Raw genomic sequence first — 16,840 nt, forward strand, 5'->3', positions numbered from 1 at the left:
TTTATTTATATTCCTATTCCAGTGTATGAATTTTCTTAATAATTAAAAGTTCATCATTCTATAAAGGGTATTATTATTATTATTATTATTATTATTATTATTATTATTATGAAATTCAAATGTCCTAAAATGACAATAACATTGTTTATTGCATTTATTTATGGGACAATATATTGTCAACATTATAACCAATATTGAGAATAGTTTAACTGTTTTTTTTATTTGTATACATTCCTAGCAATATACAGACAAAATAAAGGTGAATAAACCAATAAAATGAATTAAAAAAAAGAAAGAGAGACAGAGAATGACAAAGAGAAAGAGAGAGAGAGAGAGAGAGAGAGAGAGAGAGAGGGAGGGAGGGAGAGAGAGAGAGAGAGCATTAAACATGAGAGACCTGTGTTAGTAAATTGCTCTACATTACATTCTATAAGTAATACTAAGACAAGGTGAGGAGGCAGCGGCAGCCCACTCGGTTTCCCTGAGTTATTGACGCTAAAAGGCTCCCACCAGGCCTGTATGGTCTGCACAGCCTCTCAGCGAGGGGCAGCAAGGTTACTGAATCAAGACAAATCACATCCACTTCTGCACAGTCCCTACCTGGGGATGCTGAATGGACAGGCTTTCTATGGGGACATTGTTGGCATTCACTTCCCCCTGCGGAGGCAAAATGGACAGCATACAGTGAAAGGAGAACAACCAGACATACCTTTCTCTCTCTCTCTCTCGCTCGCTCTGTCCCTCTCTCTTTTTTTTTTTTTTACCTCCATGGCCATTTCAGCAATTCTGCTGCTGGGAAATGGTTTCCGAACTGCCACAAAGCCTAGCCCAAAGTCATGACATTTTCTAATCTAGTGAGAGAATGTACGGGTTGGTGATTATCACGCACATGCACACACACTCACACATGCATGCACACACACACACAGGGGAAGAAAATGCACGAGCCCTGTCTCATTTTTATTAATTAGTGTTTGTCCGCTGCAGTCAAATATGCTGCATTTGTACATCATTTAGTGCAGTTTACTAGACAAACAATGCAGTCCCCCGACACTCGTAATTACATTATAGGACAAAGCATCACTGCTTAATTAAAACTGGAATGGACCAAACATGTCAGTTACAGAAACAGCTTGTCCGTTAGGGCTCATATAATTAATGCTTGTTCATCACTAAAATAAAGCCCTTCTTTCCCTGCTTCTTCTGCTTCAAAACACATTTATACTGAGCCTATAGGAAGCATTCACCTCTTGGATCTGCCCCACTTCTTCTTTTCTTGCCTTTAGAAATTAAATCATGATCAATGTAAAAAAAAAACAATTTAGAAAGATTTAAATATTTAATTGAAAACAGATTTTAACAAAGTAACATTTTGCATAAATAAATGTTCACCCCAGTTCAACAGTCAATGGTCAGGGCAGATGGTGCTAGCAGTCTCACCATTAGCAAACAGAAATGTGCAATTAACATCCTAGATAACACAGGTGGCCCACCTGGGAACCAGTAAGTTTTGTACATGTTTTTTGTCCATGTGGTCCCCACATATGAGTGTCAGTGATTGACCTCATTAAGGTCAAAAACAGGAGCAGGAGGGGTTAAACATGGCACCATTCTGGGTTGTACACTGCATATAGGGTCTAAATGGGACTCATGATATGAGAATAATAATTGGGAAACCCAACTAGGTCCCAAAAAACACACAAAAAGTACAAACCCATCTGCCCAAGCTTGGGTGTATCATGTGTCTTGTCTCTTGACTGGAACTTGGAAGCTCTAACATCAATGTTTAAATAGAATGTAGCATCGATATGGAGTCATGGATATGGGATGGGCACCAAAAAATCCAATTTACTGATCACCCCTGCATTCTGTTAAATCTATTACATCATTTAAAATAAGAAAATGGCACATGTCTAAGTCTGCCTAGAGCAAGCAGTCCTCACAAACCTAGTAAGTGTGCATGAAGGAGATTAGTGAGGGAGACCATCAAGACACTAAAATGTTCTTTTGTTGTGATTGTGGTGAATTTGTAGCCAGAAATACTGATTAACCAGCGACTGAAGTTTAATGACACTTTTCTGAAAGGTCCAAATGCTTGATTGCTCAAATGGAAGTCACCATTTCAGGATTCTAGTGACTGGACATTTCAGATTTGAACCAGGGATCCTCGGATCCATAGTGGCAGCTCCTATGTGAGACTACCAGCACCAACTGCCTGGACCTGTGTGTGTGTGAATTAGATTTGAGTCGATTTGAAGGGGTAAATTAAATAAGTATGCAACTGACATTACTTTGTTCAAATTCTTGTCAAAAAAGCTAAATTATATAAACCATAATCCTTATTTATAAAACCAATAAAATAGGAAAACATCCAAGGGGTGAACCCTTTTTATATGCAGTGAATACACTGATGGGTTTAACCCAAAAAAACATAGTAAATAAACATTTATTTGACAGGCAAAAAAACACACACTTACGTCCTGGTTTTCTTCTTTGACCCTCCGTGACTGAAACGCAATTAAAAGACAGGATTATATTATGTTCTTTTTCTCCCACAAAGTATGATAGACAGATGTAGCTATTTGTGTAGGAGTGCAATCAGCACCGGTTCATTTGCATTTTGTAATAAACAATACACAGAAGCAATGTGTCTCCAGCCTCATTAGCGCGCGGCTGATTTGCGGCTGCTTTGCTGTGGAGGGGGTTTGATTTTTATTTCCGACTTGAGATAGCTGCGAGTTATACATTCCACATTCTCCAATCAAAGACGCTCCTCAGCTTTGATGATATTGTGTCTCCTTTTTCTTCACCCCACTTTAAACCCTGAACAACAGTTTTCTGCCTTCTGTCTACATACACAGAATAAAACACAGAGAACTGAGAGTATATGGAATATACATCCACATCAAAGGAGTAGATTTACATTGAGGTTTACTTTACATAATGATAAAAGAGCAAACTCATTTAAATAAAAATAAATGTAGCAAAAACTGAATGCGAGAGTGACCTTAGTAGATGAGAGCATGATAAACAATAATCATTATTTAGTATATCATTTGTATTTTTTAAGTACTTGACCTTTAATCTCTTAGATAGTGACCGTTATCTTTTCTAGTGTTGACCCTTGCTAAAAAAAATATATATTAGTGGTAATCTGAAGCAAACCCAGTTTAATCACACAATTCAATATAACATCATTATTCCAGGCTTTTTTATCTTAAATATTTACAAATATTCAGTGAAAACATTTCTAGTTAAACAAGGCTGTGTTAAACATGGCCATTTTTTTTAATGGTAACACATATATTTTGTGTACATGTATCTACTGGATGTTTTTGATGCATCTGAGCAACAGTTTTCTGTTTTTAGAGATACATGATCTATTGTCATTTTTTACTGGAGGAGGTTTAAGCCCATTTCACAGCCAACGCAGAAAGACACGCATAACGAGCCTGAACCCATCCACAATGCTTACTATTTCACACCAGACACGACACCAGTCTGTACACTGTATGAGCTGTACATTTCAACCAGGCGCTGAAGTGCCATAATGGAACAGAAGTCTACACTGAAAACTGTAAGGTAAAGCAAGCGTAATAAGCTTGGTTGGTTGACCAGCTTCTCCTCATCCATCACCATTTAGAGAGTTTTTTGTGAGCAAAACATGATGTCAATAAGCTGTAAAGAGCATGTCAAGTGAAAGGTTTCTTAAAAATCTGTACTGGGAATTCTTGAATCTCATATATTATTGAATTTTGAGAATTCTGATTGCCGGGTCACAGTGGCCACGCCCTATCCTCAGGGTCACACCACAGCTGGCATACTTTCTACATGGAACTGACATGTTATGCACCTTTAACTCTGTTGAGTCCTGTTTCAAATAAAAATCAAAAAGAACCATAACAGTGCTGGAAATTGGCCAAGCGTTTTCACACCAGCAATATTTGTTCCGGTTACAACGGACTCTGGTTCATTTAAGCAGGTGTGAAAACTGTAATCACTCACAGGTGCGGACCAAAACAACCAGTCTGACCAGCTAGTGGAGGTGGTCTTGGTTGTGGTGAGAATGTGATCCAGTCTTAATCTGACCCAGCCATCAAATATATTCCTTTTATTTGAGCTAAATTGCTGATACGGTGCAGTTTAATCTGATATATTAGCCAGATACCAGATAATGCCAATTACCACAGCTATCAACAAATACTGTCTCTGCTCCATGCTGTTTACACATGCTGGTGTGCGGCGTTTACTGCTTGCAGCCACACGACTCTACTACTACTATGTTTACTATGTGTACATCTGTGCTGCATTAAAACACTGTTTTAAAGTACAGCAGCAAATTTTCTGCATTCAGTGTTAAAGCAGATTTATACTACACACATAGAACTGACCCAGAACATAGAAACCAACTACAGTTATATTTACAGCTCAAAAATGTACATACACAGTGCATTTAACAAAGCCTTTGTCAAAGTTGGAAAATGGTAAAATGTGAAAGTGACAGTGACTTTTGAAGAATATGGTTGATACTAGAGAGCAGCACATATTACTGAATTTTGTGCTATTGTTTTGTTTTTTATGTTCGTGTATTAATAATAATAAAAAAAAGTGTTGTGTGCTGTGACAAGTTAAATAATTGAGCATGTTGGCAGTACCAGTGTGTGTACCTCCATTAAAAATATTAGATAAAAAGTTTTTTGGGGCTGCTTGGTGCTGCTGATGTACAGTGGTCTACACCACACAGACATGAATTGCAAGACACAAGAGGTTTCTATTTGTCTTGCCTGGGAATATAAGTGTCTTTACTGTTCATGTATCACTTTGTGTAGAATCATTCTGAGCCTTTTTTATATTAGCTGTTACAGACTCTGTTGCCACCTGCATTTTTTTGTTTTGTTACATTTTGTTAGCAACCAGTGTCATTTACAATGTCAGTAGGAAAATAGTTTATTGTTATTACTTTGGGCTCCAAATAGTTGTTTGCTGACATGTTTATTGGCAAAGACTCTACATTTATCAAGAATGCTACAAATATCATACTGCAAATGCTGCACTTGGTGCTGTTTCTGCCTAGAAACTGTTGGAATGCCACAAGTGGCACATGTCAGAAATAGACCTGAAGCATATTATTGTGCCTCTGTTGTGTAGTACAGCATGCAGCGGGTGTGAAAGATTACACTGACTAATATAGAGTCACGCTGCTCTGCGCGCTACGGTATGTTTACTGCGTCTGGTGTGAAATGGGCTTTAATCGTAACACTGCCTTAAAACAGGCCTGCCATATGGAGGCTGTGATTCAGCCTGTCTAGCCCTGAATGTCAGCTATTTACATTATTTAAAATAATACTACAGTACTACAGGCATCTAGAGGTCAAATAAAATAATATTACTGTGAATTATCATGAAATTTAGGGATTTTTTTTGATGGTACAAAAAAAGAAAGAAAATCACAGTTAATCTCAATGTCTCGACAGAGCATCATTTATCTGTCTGTCAAAATTCCCAGATCAACAAATAATAAACAAAAGCATGTTGAACTAGAAACTACACAAAGTGCATGCTATGTTTTACCCTGCATTAGTTTAAGCCACTAAATTATAAATTAGAAGAAATTACACTTACCCTGCCTTGATTGACGGCTGCTTTCCCTTCTTCACTCCTTTCATCCATCTCGTCATCACTCCACTCCCAGTCTCCGTCCTCCGTCTTGTGCAAGTGGCCGCTTGATCCCGGCACTCGTCTCACCTGAACAAGACACAAACATGTTCACATCAGTGACATGGAATTTAATTTGATCAAGATACAGTGGTGTAAAAGTGTTTGTCCCCTTCATGATTTCTTATTGTTTTGCATGTTTGTCACTCATACTGTATTTTCGCACTATAAGGGGCCCAAAAATCGTCAGTGTGCCTTATAATTCGGTATGTCTTATGTATGAATGTTATCAGTTAGGTATTACGGAGCAGTAAAGCTACTCTGCTGAAGCACAGCATTATACGGGATTTTCAGTTTAGCTCTTCAGCGACATTAGCATTACCCGCTAACTGCAGCGCTAGCTTTTTCGTCAATCAGAGGTAAGTATATTGGACTGCATTCTTCTGCATTTTTACCGTGTTAAAACAATATGTTAAAACAAGTTTGTGTGACGGACCGCTAGCTGATAGCGCCCTGGCTTACCGGAACACTCAGAGTCTATCAGTGTAGCTCGGTCGAGCAGCATTTACTAGTGCTAAGTGCTGCTAATCGTGGCTAGCGCTGTTGCTAACCGCGCTGTTGCTAACCACGCTGTTGCTAACCACGCTGTTGAAAATATTGGAAACCTAAGCTTACTGTAAAAAAACAGAAGCGCTTTACTCACACTTATAATGTGCCTTATAACCAGGTGCACCTTATGTATGAAAATAGATGTTCATTGATAGCACGCCTTATAATCCAGTGCACCTTATAGTCTGTAGAATACAGCAAATGTTTCAGATCATCAAACTAATTTAAATATAAGTCAAAGACAATACAAAAAAAAACACAAAATGATTTTTTTAAATAAAGGTTTTTAATATTAAGGGGGGGAACAGATCTGAACAGATCTTACACCAATTAATAGAACTGCAGTCTACTTCCAGTGCTTGTATAATCCCAGTATTATGTAGGATGTATAAGGCCTCCATATACATCCTGCTAGTATAATGAATGTTGTTGGCATGTGCAACAAAAAAAAAATTACTGTTCAGCCAGACCAAAATATCAGCAACAAAAATAATCTCAAAACTTAATAAACTTGGTTTGGTTTTTCTGCTACAGAGTAAGGGTCAGACTTTGTTCACTAGACTTTACAGTTAACTAAGGTGCTCTAGAAGAGGTGCCTCACACCTGGGGCTCATCAAAGCACAGAGCTCCAGGTGGGACATAAAGAGGGCAGCTTGGCAACACAAAGAGGGCGAGAGATTGAAGGAGAAGAATGGGTGAGAGAGACTTGGGGAAAGCTATTTAATAAGTCAGCATTAAAAGCCAAGTAGGCTTACTCTTACTCTTTATTTCATTTTGGGTATTTTGGTATTTAAAAGCACAATGATTTTCTCATGGCAACCTGCTTCTGTTTTGTGCTGCCCCCCAGGGGCACGCCACACCAGACATAGTCTTTTCTACATGGAAGTCAGACCATGTATTTGAGAAAACCCTAGTCAAAATTTGAAATAAAATGTGAAAATGACAGCGATGTTTGAAGAATATGGGAAATATGGTTGATACTAGAGAGCAGCACATCATCACCAGACTGCTGGCGCGGTACCTCAGTTGAGAAGGGGGGGGGGGGGGGGGGGGGGGTTTGGGGGGTGCTGGCGCAGTACTTCAGGTGAGAACGAGGGGTGTTGCTGGCGGAATATGAAATAAAATAGCGCGTGCATCGCGTGGGGGACAAAAACTCTACAGTGTGTCCCAATTTAGGGGCTGCATCCTTCTGAGTCTGTATTCGAAGACAGATTGCGTCACAGCTGCGCAGTAATACACCGCCTCTGTGGGTCGCATCCTTCAGAGTATGCTGCCTGTGAATTGGGACACACCCCGACACGAGCTGACTCTGGAAAGGAAATATGCACGTGAGGCGCAATATTTTGACGGCACCCCCGATGAAGCCAGACGGCACCCCTGGTTGAGAAACACTGGACTAGTTAATAGGTAATACTCTCTGCTACACGACAAAACCAGAACTCCAGACCTGTGCCACTGTCTGCAGAACATGATCTCAAATCCAGAACACAGTCAAGTAAAAAGCCAGGGTGAGCAACCATGGATTTCCATTAGACTAAAACCAAACGCAAGCCTTCTATTGTAAACAAACTGGACTACCTCAATTTACTGTAAAACTATAAAAGCTAAAAACCGATCAGAAAGGAAAAAGCACATCATGCTGAAAGGATAGCAACACTATCTATAAAGACTTAGAAACAATTACAATGTGTTTGTTACAGTGTTAGAACTATGTTACAAACGGGCTTTGAGTGGCCCGACAAATCAGACAAAGATGCTGAAACTATGGCCAAAAAAATCTGAACCGGAGAGTCTGAATCCTGGGTTATGGTGCTTCACCCTCAGCACCTGGATCCAGAGAGAGAGAGAGAGAGAGAGAGAGAGAGAGAGAGAGAGAGAGAGAGCACATATGGCCACAATGGGCGGGCAGATGGCACTCTCTCCCCTCTTCGCTCCCTTTGTGAAGCTGGCTGGCATTGTTGGATCATGTATCAAAGCTGGGGATCTGGTGCTTTCCTCCAACGATTAGTCGATATAATCAACAATGTCAATTATAAACCTTTGTCAACTCTAAATGTTTTTTTTCGACTGGTTGTTAATTTGCTTGCGTTTCCAAAAGTGTGCAAACACAACAGATTATAAATTCCCTCCCTAAATATCAATACTTTCCAGATTTAAAGGCCACTTTTCTGTACATTTGAAGGGAATTAAAATCAGCATATTCAGCTGTTTCTATTGTTTTGAAGCGACAGAGAAAGCTAGAAACAGCAAGCAGAGATAGATGGCATGGAGAGTTAATCATTTACTAATCAGAAAAATAATCACCAGATTAGTTGAATACGAAAATAATCTTTAATTATTATTATTTAATTCTAGTTGGTTGTGTAGTGAAAGAGGCAGTTTGAAAAAACAACTGGCAGCGGCTGACTTCAAATGTATTGGAGAAGGTATGTTCTTGATAGAGGGAATTCTAGTGAGTGTGTGGGTTACTTGGCTAGGCTATACTGAAAAGAAGAAAAAAGTAATAAATATGCACAATTTCACTGGCGCTGTAAACTAACCAATAAAAGCAGAGCTTATGAATTTTTCTACAAGCTCTCTGTAAAAATAAAAATTTGTTTTTCATTTTGAGGTAAGATAAGAGAGTTGTAAGCAGGTTTATTAAATGAAATCTAAGCCTTTTTCACGCTAAACATGTATTTACTCACTATTTTTATATATATATATATATATCAATTCAAAATGTAAAATACTCAGTAAATGCATTCTCTAGCATTTTTAACAAGATCCTGAACAAGATCTTAGGAGAGACTGAAGAATAAGAACCAGGGTTTTTTTGACTGTGTGAGAACACACACACACACACACACACACACACACACACACACACACACACACAGAAAAACACTCTCGCAGAAAAGGCTCCTCAGCTTAGGACAGTGCACTATGATCACAGTCAGCAGCAGATAGGAGGAAGACAGTAAGCTAAGCCTAAAGTGAGGGAACATGTACTCTTCTCTCTAAAACCTGCTCTCTCTCAGAATCACACCATCAGTTTTCCTTGTATTTTACCTGATACCTTCAGCGAAATAATATCTAAATAAACAAATAAACATCAGCGGCTCTTTCACATAAACAACATCTGTGAGCTGAGAGTGTATGAATAGGACGAGAGGACCAGCTGCCCTGAGCCTGTGCTCGCTCACACACACACACACACACACACACACACAAACAATGATTTAGCAGCGCTCATGTGCCAAAATGCTCAATGGATAATGGCTGTCGGCAAAGAGAATTATTCACCTGTATTATTCAGTCGCATTCTAATGTAACAAAGAAAAGTAGAATACATAAGCTTAATAAATTACAGCAAATACGGCGTAAACAACAAACAAATGAGAAATAATAGGTTTATAAGCAAAAAACAAAGGAAGAAAGAAAAATAACGCACAAATATGACATATAATATTAGTCTATTCCAACAAATCACCTGCAGTACCTCCATCTCATTCTCTTTACAACACACAGTACCTGCGCTACCTCCATCTGTTTCTCCACGACATTAATACTGCTTATGAATCCACATCATAAAAGAAGAATATTACCTATGATGAGTTCATTAAGCACTGGCCACATCTGTCCTGCTAAAGCAACACTGCTTGACAGTCTGGACTGCAAAGGTCTCAGGAGGTCATGAGTCGAGACAAACCGAAGAGCTCATCTGCCCCCTGCTGACCGAGCAGTGGCAGTGCAGCAGTCTGGGCTGAGAGCTGCTGCTCGTCATGCTAATGAATGACCTCTACAAATGACACTTTTGAGAATGAAAAATGATGTCAACGTCAAGAGAGAGCCGTTTGAAAACAGATCTGTAGCAGTAAAATGCTTCTGCCTGCAAGGTCAAGTATTGATTCTCTCATATTATGCCCTCGCTGTGTTTTTCCAAGGTCATCAGATCAGCACACATACCTTGCTATAGATCGCTTCATTAAGGTTTAAGAAAGAAAGAATTCAGGAAAAAAATATTTATTCATATTATGCATGAATCAGTTGCTAAGTAGGACTGCCTTATACAATATATAAATATATACATATATAATATCGTAATATCACACCTGCTACATAAGTTGCCATTGGTTTGTGTTTTAAGTTCTAGCAAGAACAAGAATGAGTGTTTCTTTGTAAGGCAATGGTTTGGTTTCTAAATTGATGACAGTACTCAAAATTATGCACAATATGCTGCAGAATCTAGCAGTAGTATTCCTGAGTGGAGAGGGGACAAAGTATTCTAATAAAATGTCATCAAATGTGCTTCTGCTACCATTTCTGCAAAGCCACATACTGTATTTTTATACATACTATAAGGCACACTAAATGTACTTTAATTTTCCCAAAAATCGCCAGTGCGCCTTCTGTATGAATTTTACCAGTCAGGTTGTAAGGAGCAGTACAGCATTATAAAGGAGTTTCAGTTTAGTTTCTTCAGCAGCATTGGCATTACACGCTAACAGCGCTAAGCGCTAGCGGTTAGCCGCTAATGCTAATGCTCCAGCTTTAGTGGAAACCTGGAAATCTAAGCTGTTAATAAATCTGTTAATAAATGGAAACACATTACCCACGTAAATAAACCGTTTTTTAGCAAAGAAATCTGTGTAGATTAACATCCAGCACTCATCTGACTTTTTAAAAAAATACAGTTTTGTTTACTTAAATTAGCTTAGCTTTACAGGTTTACAGACCTGCTGAATTAGAAGAAAAACATGGCTAAAACTCCTCCTGTTCCTTATCCAACGTCACATAATGTTTTCCTGGAAAATCTTACAGCACTTCATGCTTCCCTCTGCTGAGAACTTTTATGGAGATGTGAATTTCATTTTCCAGCAGGACACACTGCCCACACTGCCAAAAGTACCAATTGATCTTGTATAATATTCTACATTTCTAAGACACTGATTTTTGGGTTTTCATTAGCTTTAAGCCATAATCATCATCATAAAATTAATTAATACTTAAAATAGATCACTGTGTGTAATACATATATATAATGTGAGTTCTGCATTTTGAACTGAATTACTGAGATAAAGTAATTTTTCCATAATATTTTATGTTTTAATGCACTAGTATTTGGACACAGGAATCAGAATAACTTGACTGATAGTTGTTTATGCTTATTTTGTGTTCGAATTAATTAAAATAAGGTGATATAAAAGACTGATTATGATCATTATTTCTAAAATAAGCAAATAGGACTGGGACAAAATGTGTATTAGAGAAAAACAATACAATTTCTTGCATTGCAATTAGACAAATATATTAGCTACGTTTTTTTGCAGTACACACATTTTTATAGACACTGATGAGATATGTACTAATTAGATATACAGATATTTTAATAGTATACTTTAAGATTTGAATCATACCATACTGTATAATTTATACACAGATAAAATAGTCGTTCTTGAGCATATTGAGGTATGACTGGCCAGTCACTGCAGGTAAAGAGGCTTTGTGTGCAAAGACAGTGAGAAAGGGAACTGAATAGAAAGGGAGAGGAAACAGGAGATGGCTTTAGAGGTGCTGAAGGTGACTGTCCTCAGATGGCACAGTCTCCCTCGTGCTATCCTGTATCTATGCTTGATGTACACATGAGACAGGTGAGAGAAAAAGGGTCAGGAGAGGGTCAGAAGACCACAGCACCAACCACTGTCTGCCCTGCAGAGAATCTCAATACCGAGATACGGCCATCAAATGCCCCACAAGAACAACTGAGTTTGGTGGAGGTTTAATAACAGAGCTGAATGATGATGGGCTGCATCCAGTGTATATGAAGGAAGAAAGCAATAAATCATGTCTTATCATAAAAATGGTGGTGTCTGATCTGCTATATGAAATGAAATGGGCTTATTCCACAGATATAGCTCTGGTTGTTCAGGGGACATTGAAGATGATGGAGTAATCAAACCAGTCTACACATATGCATACTGCCTCCCTTTGTTTTTTTATTGTTTTTTTTATTATTTTGTTTTTTACTTAGTTCTACTCAAATTTCCTCAAATTCACCTGAGACACTTAACCCATCAAATCATTAGCACACCCCCAAGCAAAGCTCCCAACACTAGGAGTGTGAGGACAAGCACACTCCTCCTCCTATACATTTAAAGTCAGTGCTTAAAAGAAACCTGCTGGATCCCCAGCTCTATTACAGCAGCCAGCAGACACATGTGCCAGCCATCGTGTAGCACAATGGAGGTAATTGAGAAGGAGGGCACCATCTACCTACACTGGAAGAGCAGGCTCTGGTTGCTGGTGGCCAGGCAGAATGCCCCAAAAGTTCAAACTCATGATCCTTGGTTCATGGTGTCAGCATTTTATCCTGCTAACCCACTCAGAGTCCCTTGTACATTTTAAGTGGAAAGACATTCATGCACACTAGTGATGCACAGTGAAATCAAGATTATATTATCAATATTGGCAGGTAATATCAGCAAGAATATCAATATTAAACAGATTTATATTACTGTTGCATTAATTGATTGTTTCGAAAATTGTAGGCCAATATCCAATATTTTCCATGCACATATCTGCCGCAATCGAAACATTTACATCTATAAAATAAACACATAAGAAAAAGACCACATCTGTCTGAATTCATGTTTCTGTAGTGTTACAAATGTAAATGTTGTTGCTGTCCAAAGAAAATCAAGTATTTCCAAAACAGCAACTTTACAGGAAAGAGAAAAAACCTTTAAATTTTCAATGGAAGTAATTTCAGGTTATTTTCAAGTATTTCTTTTGGCCTGTTTATCAAGGAATTTTGGCACAGTGTAAGGGACAATTACTCTGTTCAAATCATGTAGTAAACTAAAAATCCACAAAAATGGAGATCCTTGTTTTTCATTGGATCACGACGATATTCACCCCTATCTTATCCATTTCTTTCCAGTCAGTGTCATAAGATGCTTTCTAGGATCATTGCTTGCAAAGCAAGAAACATACAGTGACAGTCCATCAGAGGGTAGGTGAAAAATGCAGTAAATTTAACAATTTCTGGTGCAGTCCCCTTCCCCTAAATATTCTGCTCTGTAATAGAAATTAGCTATTTTCTTTACTATTGTTAACTATTGTTATATTAAGTGCCTTAAGAAATGAACAAAAAAAACTATGAAAAAAAAGAAACCTAAATAAAATACATTAGTTTCTAATTTTAAAAAGGATGTCCAAATAATAAAAAGAAAGAATAAAGGTTAAATAAAAATGAATGCTTATTTATTGGCTCAAATAATTCCAAAATAATTACATTTATTTTATTGTTTTTTATTTAAGTTCTTATGCGACCTTATGTACAAATTTTGGGTAGCAGAATAGTCAGACAGGATATCAAATCTTAGCATTGGCCAAAAATTGCCTTTTTCCTGATACACATTTTGGTGCTGGATGATATTCTCTCAAATCTATATTACAATGTATTAAATAATTATGTAAAATAAAAAGAACAATTACATAAGCTGCTTAAGGTGCTCAGGAGGGTCAATGTTTGCTTTTTCTAAATAAAAAAAAAATATTAAAAACAAAATCTAGTAGCTTGTAGCATTTGGCTAAAATAAGAAATAACCAGTATATGGCAATAATAGTTCTAGTTATAGTGTGCCACTGGTTGAAAGTTAATTTTTGCTGCGTCCGTAACTAAATCCAAAATGTTGATGAGGATTTTTTTATTTATTTTTTTTTAACAAAAAATTGGTGTTCAGCGACTTTTCCCAATGCAAACTCTCCCACTGGTCTTAATTGCAACGTCTGAAGCAGAAAAGCCTCTGATGAGCACTTTTCAAATTTGCTCGCTCCTCAATAAGCCCCGCCTCCACTCACTCATTCTTGACCTCATACTGTGCACTTGCTGACACTGATGGCGAATGTGCACACATACACATACACACACACACACGCACACATACACATACACACACTAGATAAAGTGACAACAAAACAGGGAAAAAAAAAATCAACAAAAGAAAAATTAGTTAGAATGTAGTTTTCGATTTATTTTCTGGGATTGACTGCACAGACCAATCCCAGAAAATAAACACACACTGTAATTTTCTACACACAAGCTTAGGAATCTCTCACTGCAATATAACTGACCTTACTATGACCCTGAATTTGGACTAACTGATTTAGAGAATGACTATGTTGATGATATAATTGATCCTCATATAATTTGTTAGAGTGGCACTATACCACTGCCACAAACAGCTACAGAAAAAGGAGAAAAAAAAGAGGCTGTGGTCTCAGCTGACGACACATGCCAGCCATTACTTTTTTTTAAAAAGTGTCACTTAATTACAATTCCAATTACTCACTCCGGGTGCCACAATCAACTTTTCAGTAGTGCAATTAGAAGTGCATTTCCCAAGAGGTCCCAATCACTGAATACCAAAGCTGGAGCGACTGCAACTGCTGTCAGACCTAACGAGTATCCATGGGTATCTATCCCACCCAAACAATCTGCAGCTTTCCACTCTCTTTCTCTCTCTTTTTCTTGGTTTCTCCATGCTAATGCTAATTGACTGACTGGAGTCGATTGCGGAGCGCAGGAAGCGTTTTCTCAGAGCCCTCTGGAGAAACTTAGAAAGCCATCACACATCATCCATGTCAATTATGCCACAACATTACAATGGTGTGGTGATTACGCGGCTTTTAGCTTTATGACACAAGCTCTAAATATAACTCTGGGCCATACAGTAATCAATTTGTATCATGCAGGAGGAGATTTTTTTAAGTGTACTCCAGCAGGGTTCTTGTTTCTGTTACAATTCAGCCATTTATCACAGCAGAGTACACCTTGGACTAAAAAAAATAAATAAAAAAAAACACTTTCTTTCTAGGTGAAAGTCTGCATGTGTGAAAGTCTGTGTGTGTGCACGTGTGTGCCTGGTTTAGTTTCAATATAGATGGCCCTTCAGCTACACACCTTCTCTTAATTTCCTTCCATCTGTGTCACTTCCTCTTCATTTGTTTCTACTGACAGTCTCTCCAGCTCCTAAATGGAGTAGGGCACTGAGAGCTGGAGCTCTCTTGTCAATTTTTGGGGCTGGAGGTGGAAGGAGAGACGGAGGGCTGATAAGAGTCCGGCCCAGCAGATCTCACAGTCAGTTAGGCTGAGAGCAAGGAGCAGCCTAGCATGCAAATGGCTGTGTTTAAGTGCAGCGCCCTGTTACCTAAGCGGCCGCATTAAACCCCATTTGTCTTTGTCTGCTGTCAGGGCCCAGAGACATTAGGCTCTCCTGAATGCTCCAGTTGACAGTGCATTCGTTCTGCATGAGTGATATATTTTCCAGCTCCTGCCTCCTACTTGATTGCATTTGTTCACAGCCTACACACACACACACACACACGTATATATATGTGGCCTGCGAAAGCTACAGAATCACACAAAGTAAGGCATGACAAAACTCCACCAGTCTGGGCTTGTCACTGCTTATAATGGGGAGCACAGCCGAAAGGTCAAAAACGTCCACAGAATAGAAAAAAAAAACTCACAAATGAGTTTCCCCATGCCTGTACAGGCCCTTATACAGCCTCATGTAACCAGTCATGATCTGTTACTGCAGAGGAGTGAAGTTCACATACAGCTCTGAGAAAAAAAGAGACCACTTAAAAATGATGAGTTTCTTTGATTTTACCAAATTGAAAACGTCTGGAATATAATCAAGAGGAAGATGGATGATCACAAGCCATAGAACCAAGCTGAACTGCTTGAATTTTTGCACCAGAAGTGCCATAAAGTTATCCAAAAGCAGTGTGTAAGACTGGTGGAGGAGAACATGCCAAGGTGCATTACATAAAAATGTGATTAAAATCCAACGTTATTCCACAAGAGAGTTCAGAAATCAATATTAAAACTTTATGAATATGAACTTGTTTTCTTTGCATTATTTGAAGTCTGAAAGCTCTGTATATATTTTTTATTTCAGCCATTTCTAATTTTCTTCAAATAAATGCTCTAAATTTGGAATTTGGGAGAAATGTTGTCCGTAGTTTTGCAGAATAAAACAAAAATCTTAATTTTACTTAAACATTTACCTATAAATAGCAAAATCAGAGAAACTGATTCAGAAACTGAAGTGGTCTCCTAGTTTTTTTCCCAGAGTTGTATCTGAAGCACAGTTATTCACAAAAGTATCACAAGCAAAACAGCAATTACAGCCTATTAATGAGAATCATTTCATCTGTGAAGTGGCCCAAATATCACAGACATTCCATTAACCATAACAACATACATACATGCTTTTGTAGCTTTATAGTGTTTTTTATTGGTAGCACTTTAATAAAGGCAGTGTTTGTGAAGGTAGGATATACTCATTTTGTCGCTGCCACACGCAAAAAAAAGATTTTGCCAGTAGAGCAAATATGCAGAAGGAAAATCATATTTTAACTCTCAGTGAAAGTCAATGTAAAAACATGTTTTTTCAAGTACTCCTGCAGCATTCCTAGCAGGCCATTCATTATGAAATTCTTACACAGAAGGCGTATTCCAAAAAACAAACAGTTCTAAAGACTGCTTTTGTCAATTTTGACATAATGTCAATGTCATGTCACT

At 38.1% G+C, this 16,840-nt stretch overlaps 1 protein-coding gene across 3 annotated transcripts in view; it reads right to left on the reverse strand.

The window, feature by feature from the left end:
* The window catches only part of stk39 (serine threonine kinase 39), an 81,113-nt gene that overhangs the window by 43,062 nt on the left and 21,211 nt on the right, over window positions 1-16,840 (reverse strand). For 2 of the 3 annotated variants that reach the window (XM_022680016.2, XM_022680014.2), the window contains exons 11-14: window positions 5,623-5,745; window positions 2,478-2,507; window positions 1,248-1,280; window positions 601-657 (exon numbers count right to left, since the gene is read on the reverse strand). In XM_022680016.2, coding sequence (XP_022535737.2) covers window positions 601-657; window positions 1,248-1,280; window positions 2,478-2,507; window positions 5,623-5,745 — 243 coding nt within the window. The remainder of the gene's footprint in view (window positions 1-600; window positions 658-1,247; window positions 1,281-2,477; window positions 2,508-5,622; window positions 5,746-16,840) is intronic. The other variant, XM_022680015.2, reaches the window with a different exon arrangement.

The sequence above is a fragment of the Astyanax mexicanus genome, chromosome 11 (genome assembly GCF_023375975.1).
Source record: "Astyanax mexicanus isolate ESR-SI-001 chromosome 11, AstMex3_surface, whole genome shotgun sequence".
Lineage (NCBI taxonomy): Eukaryota > Metazoa > Chordata > Actinopteri > Characiformes > Acestrorhamphidae > Astyanax > Astyanax mexicanus.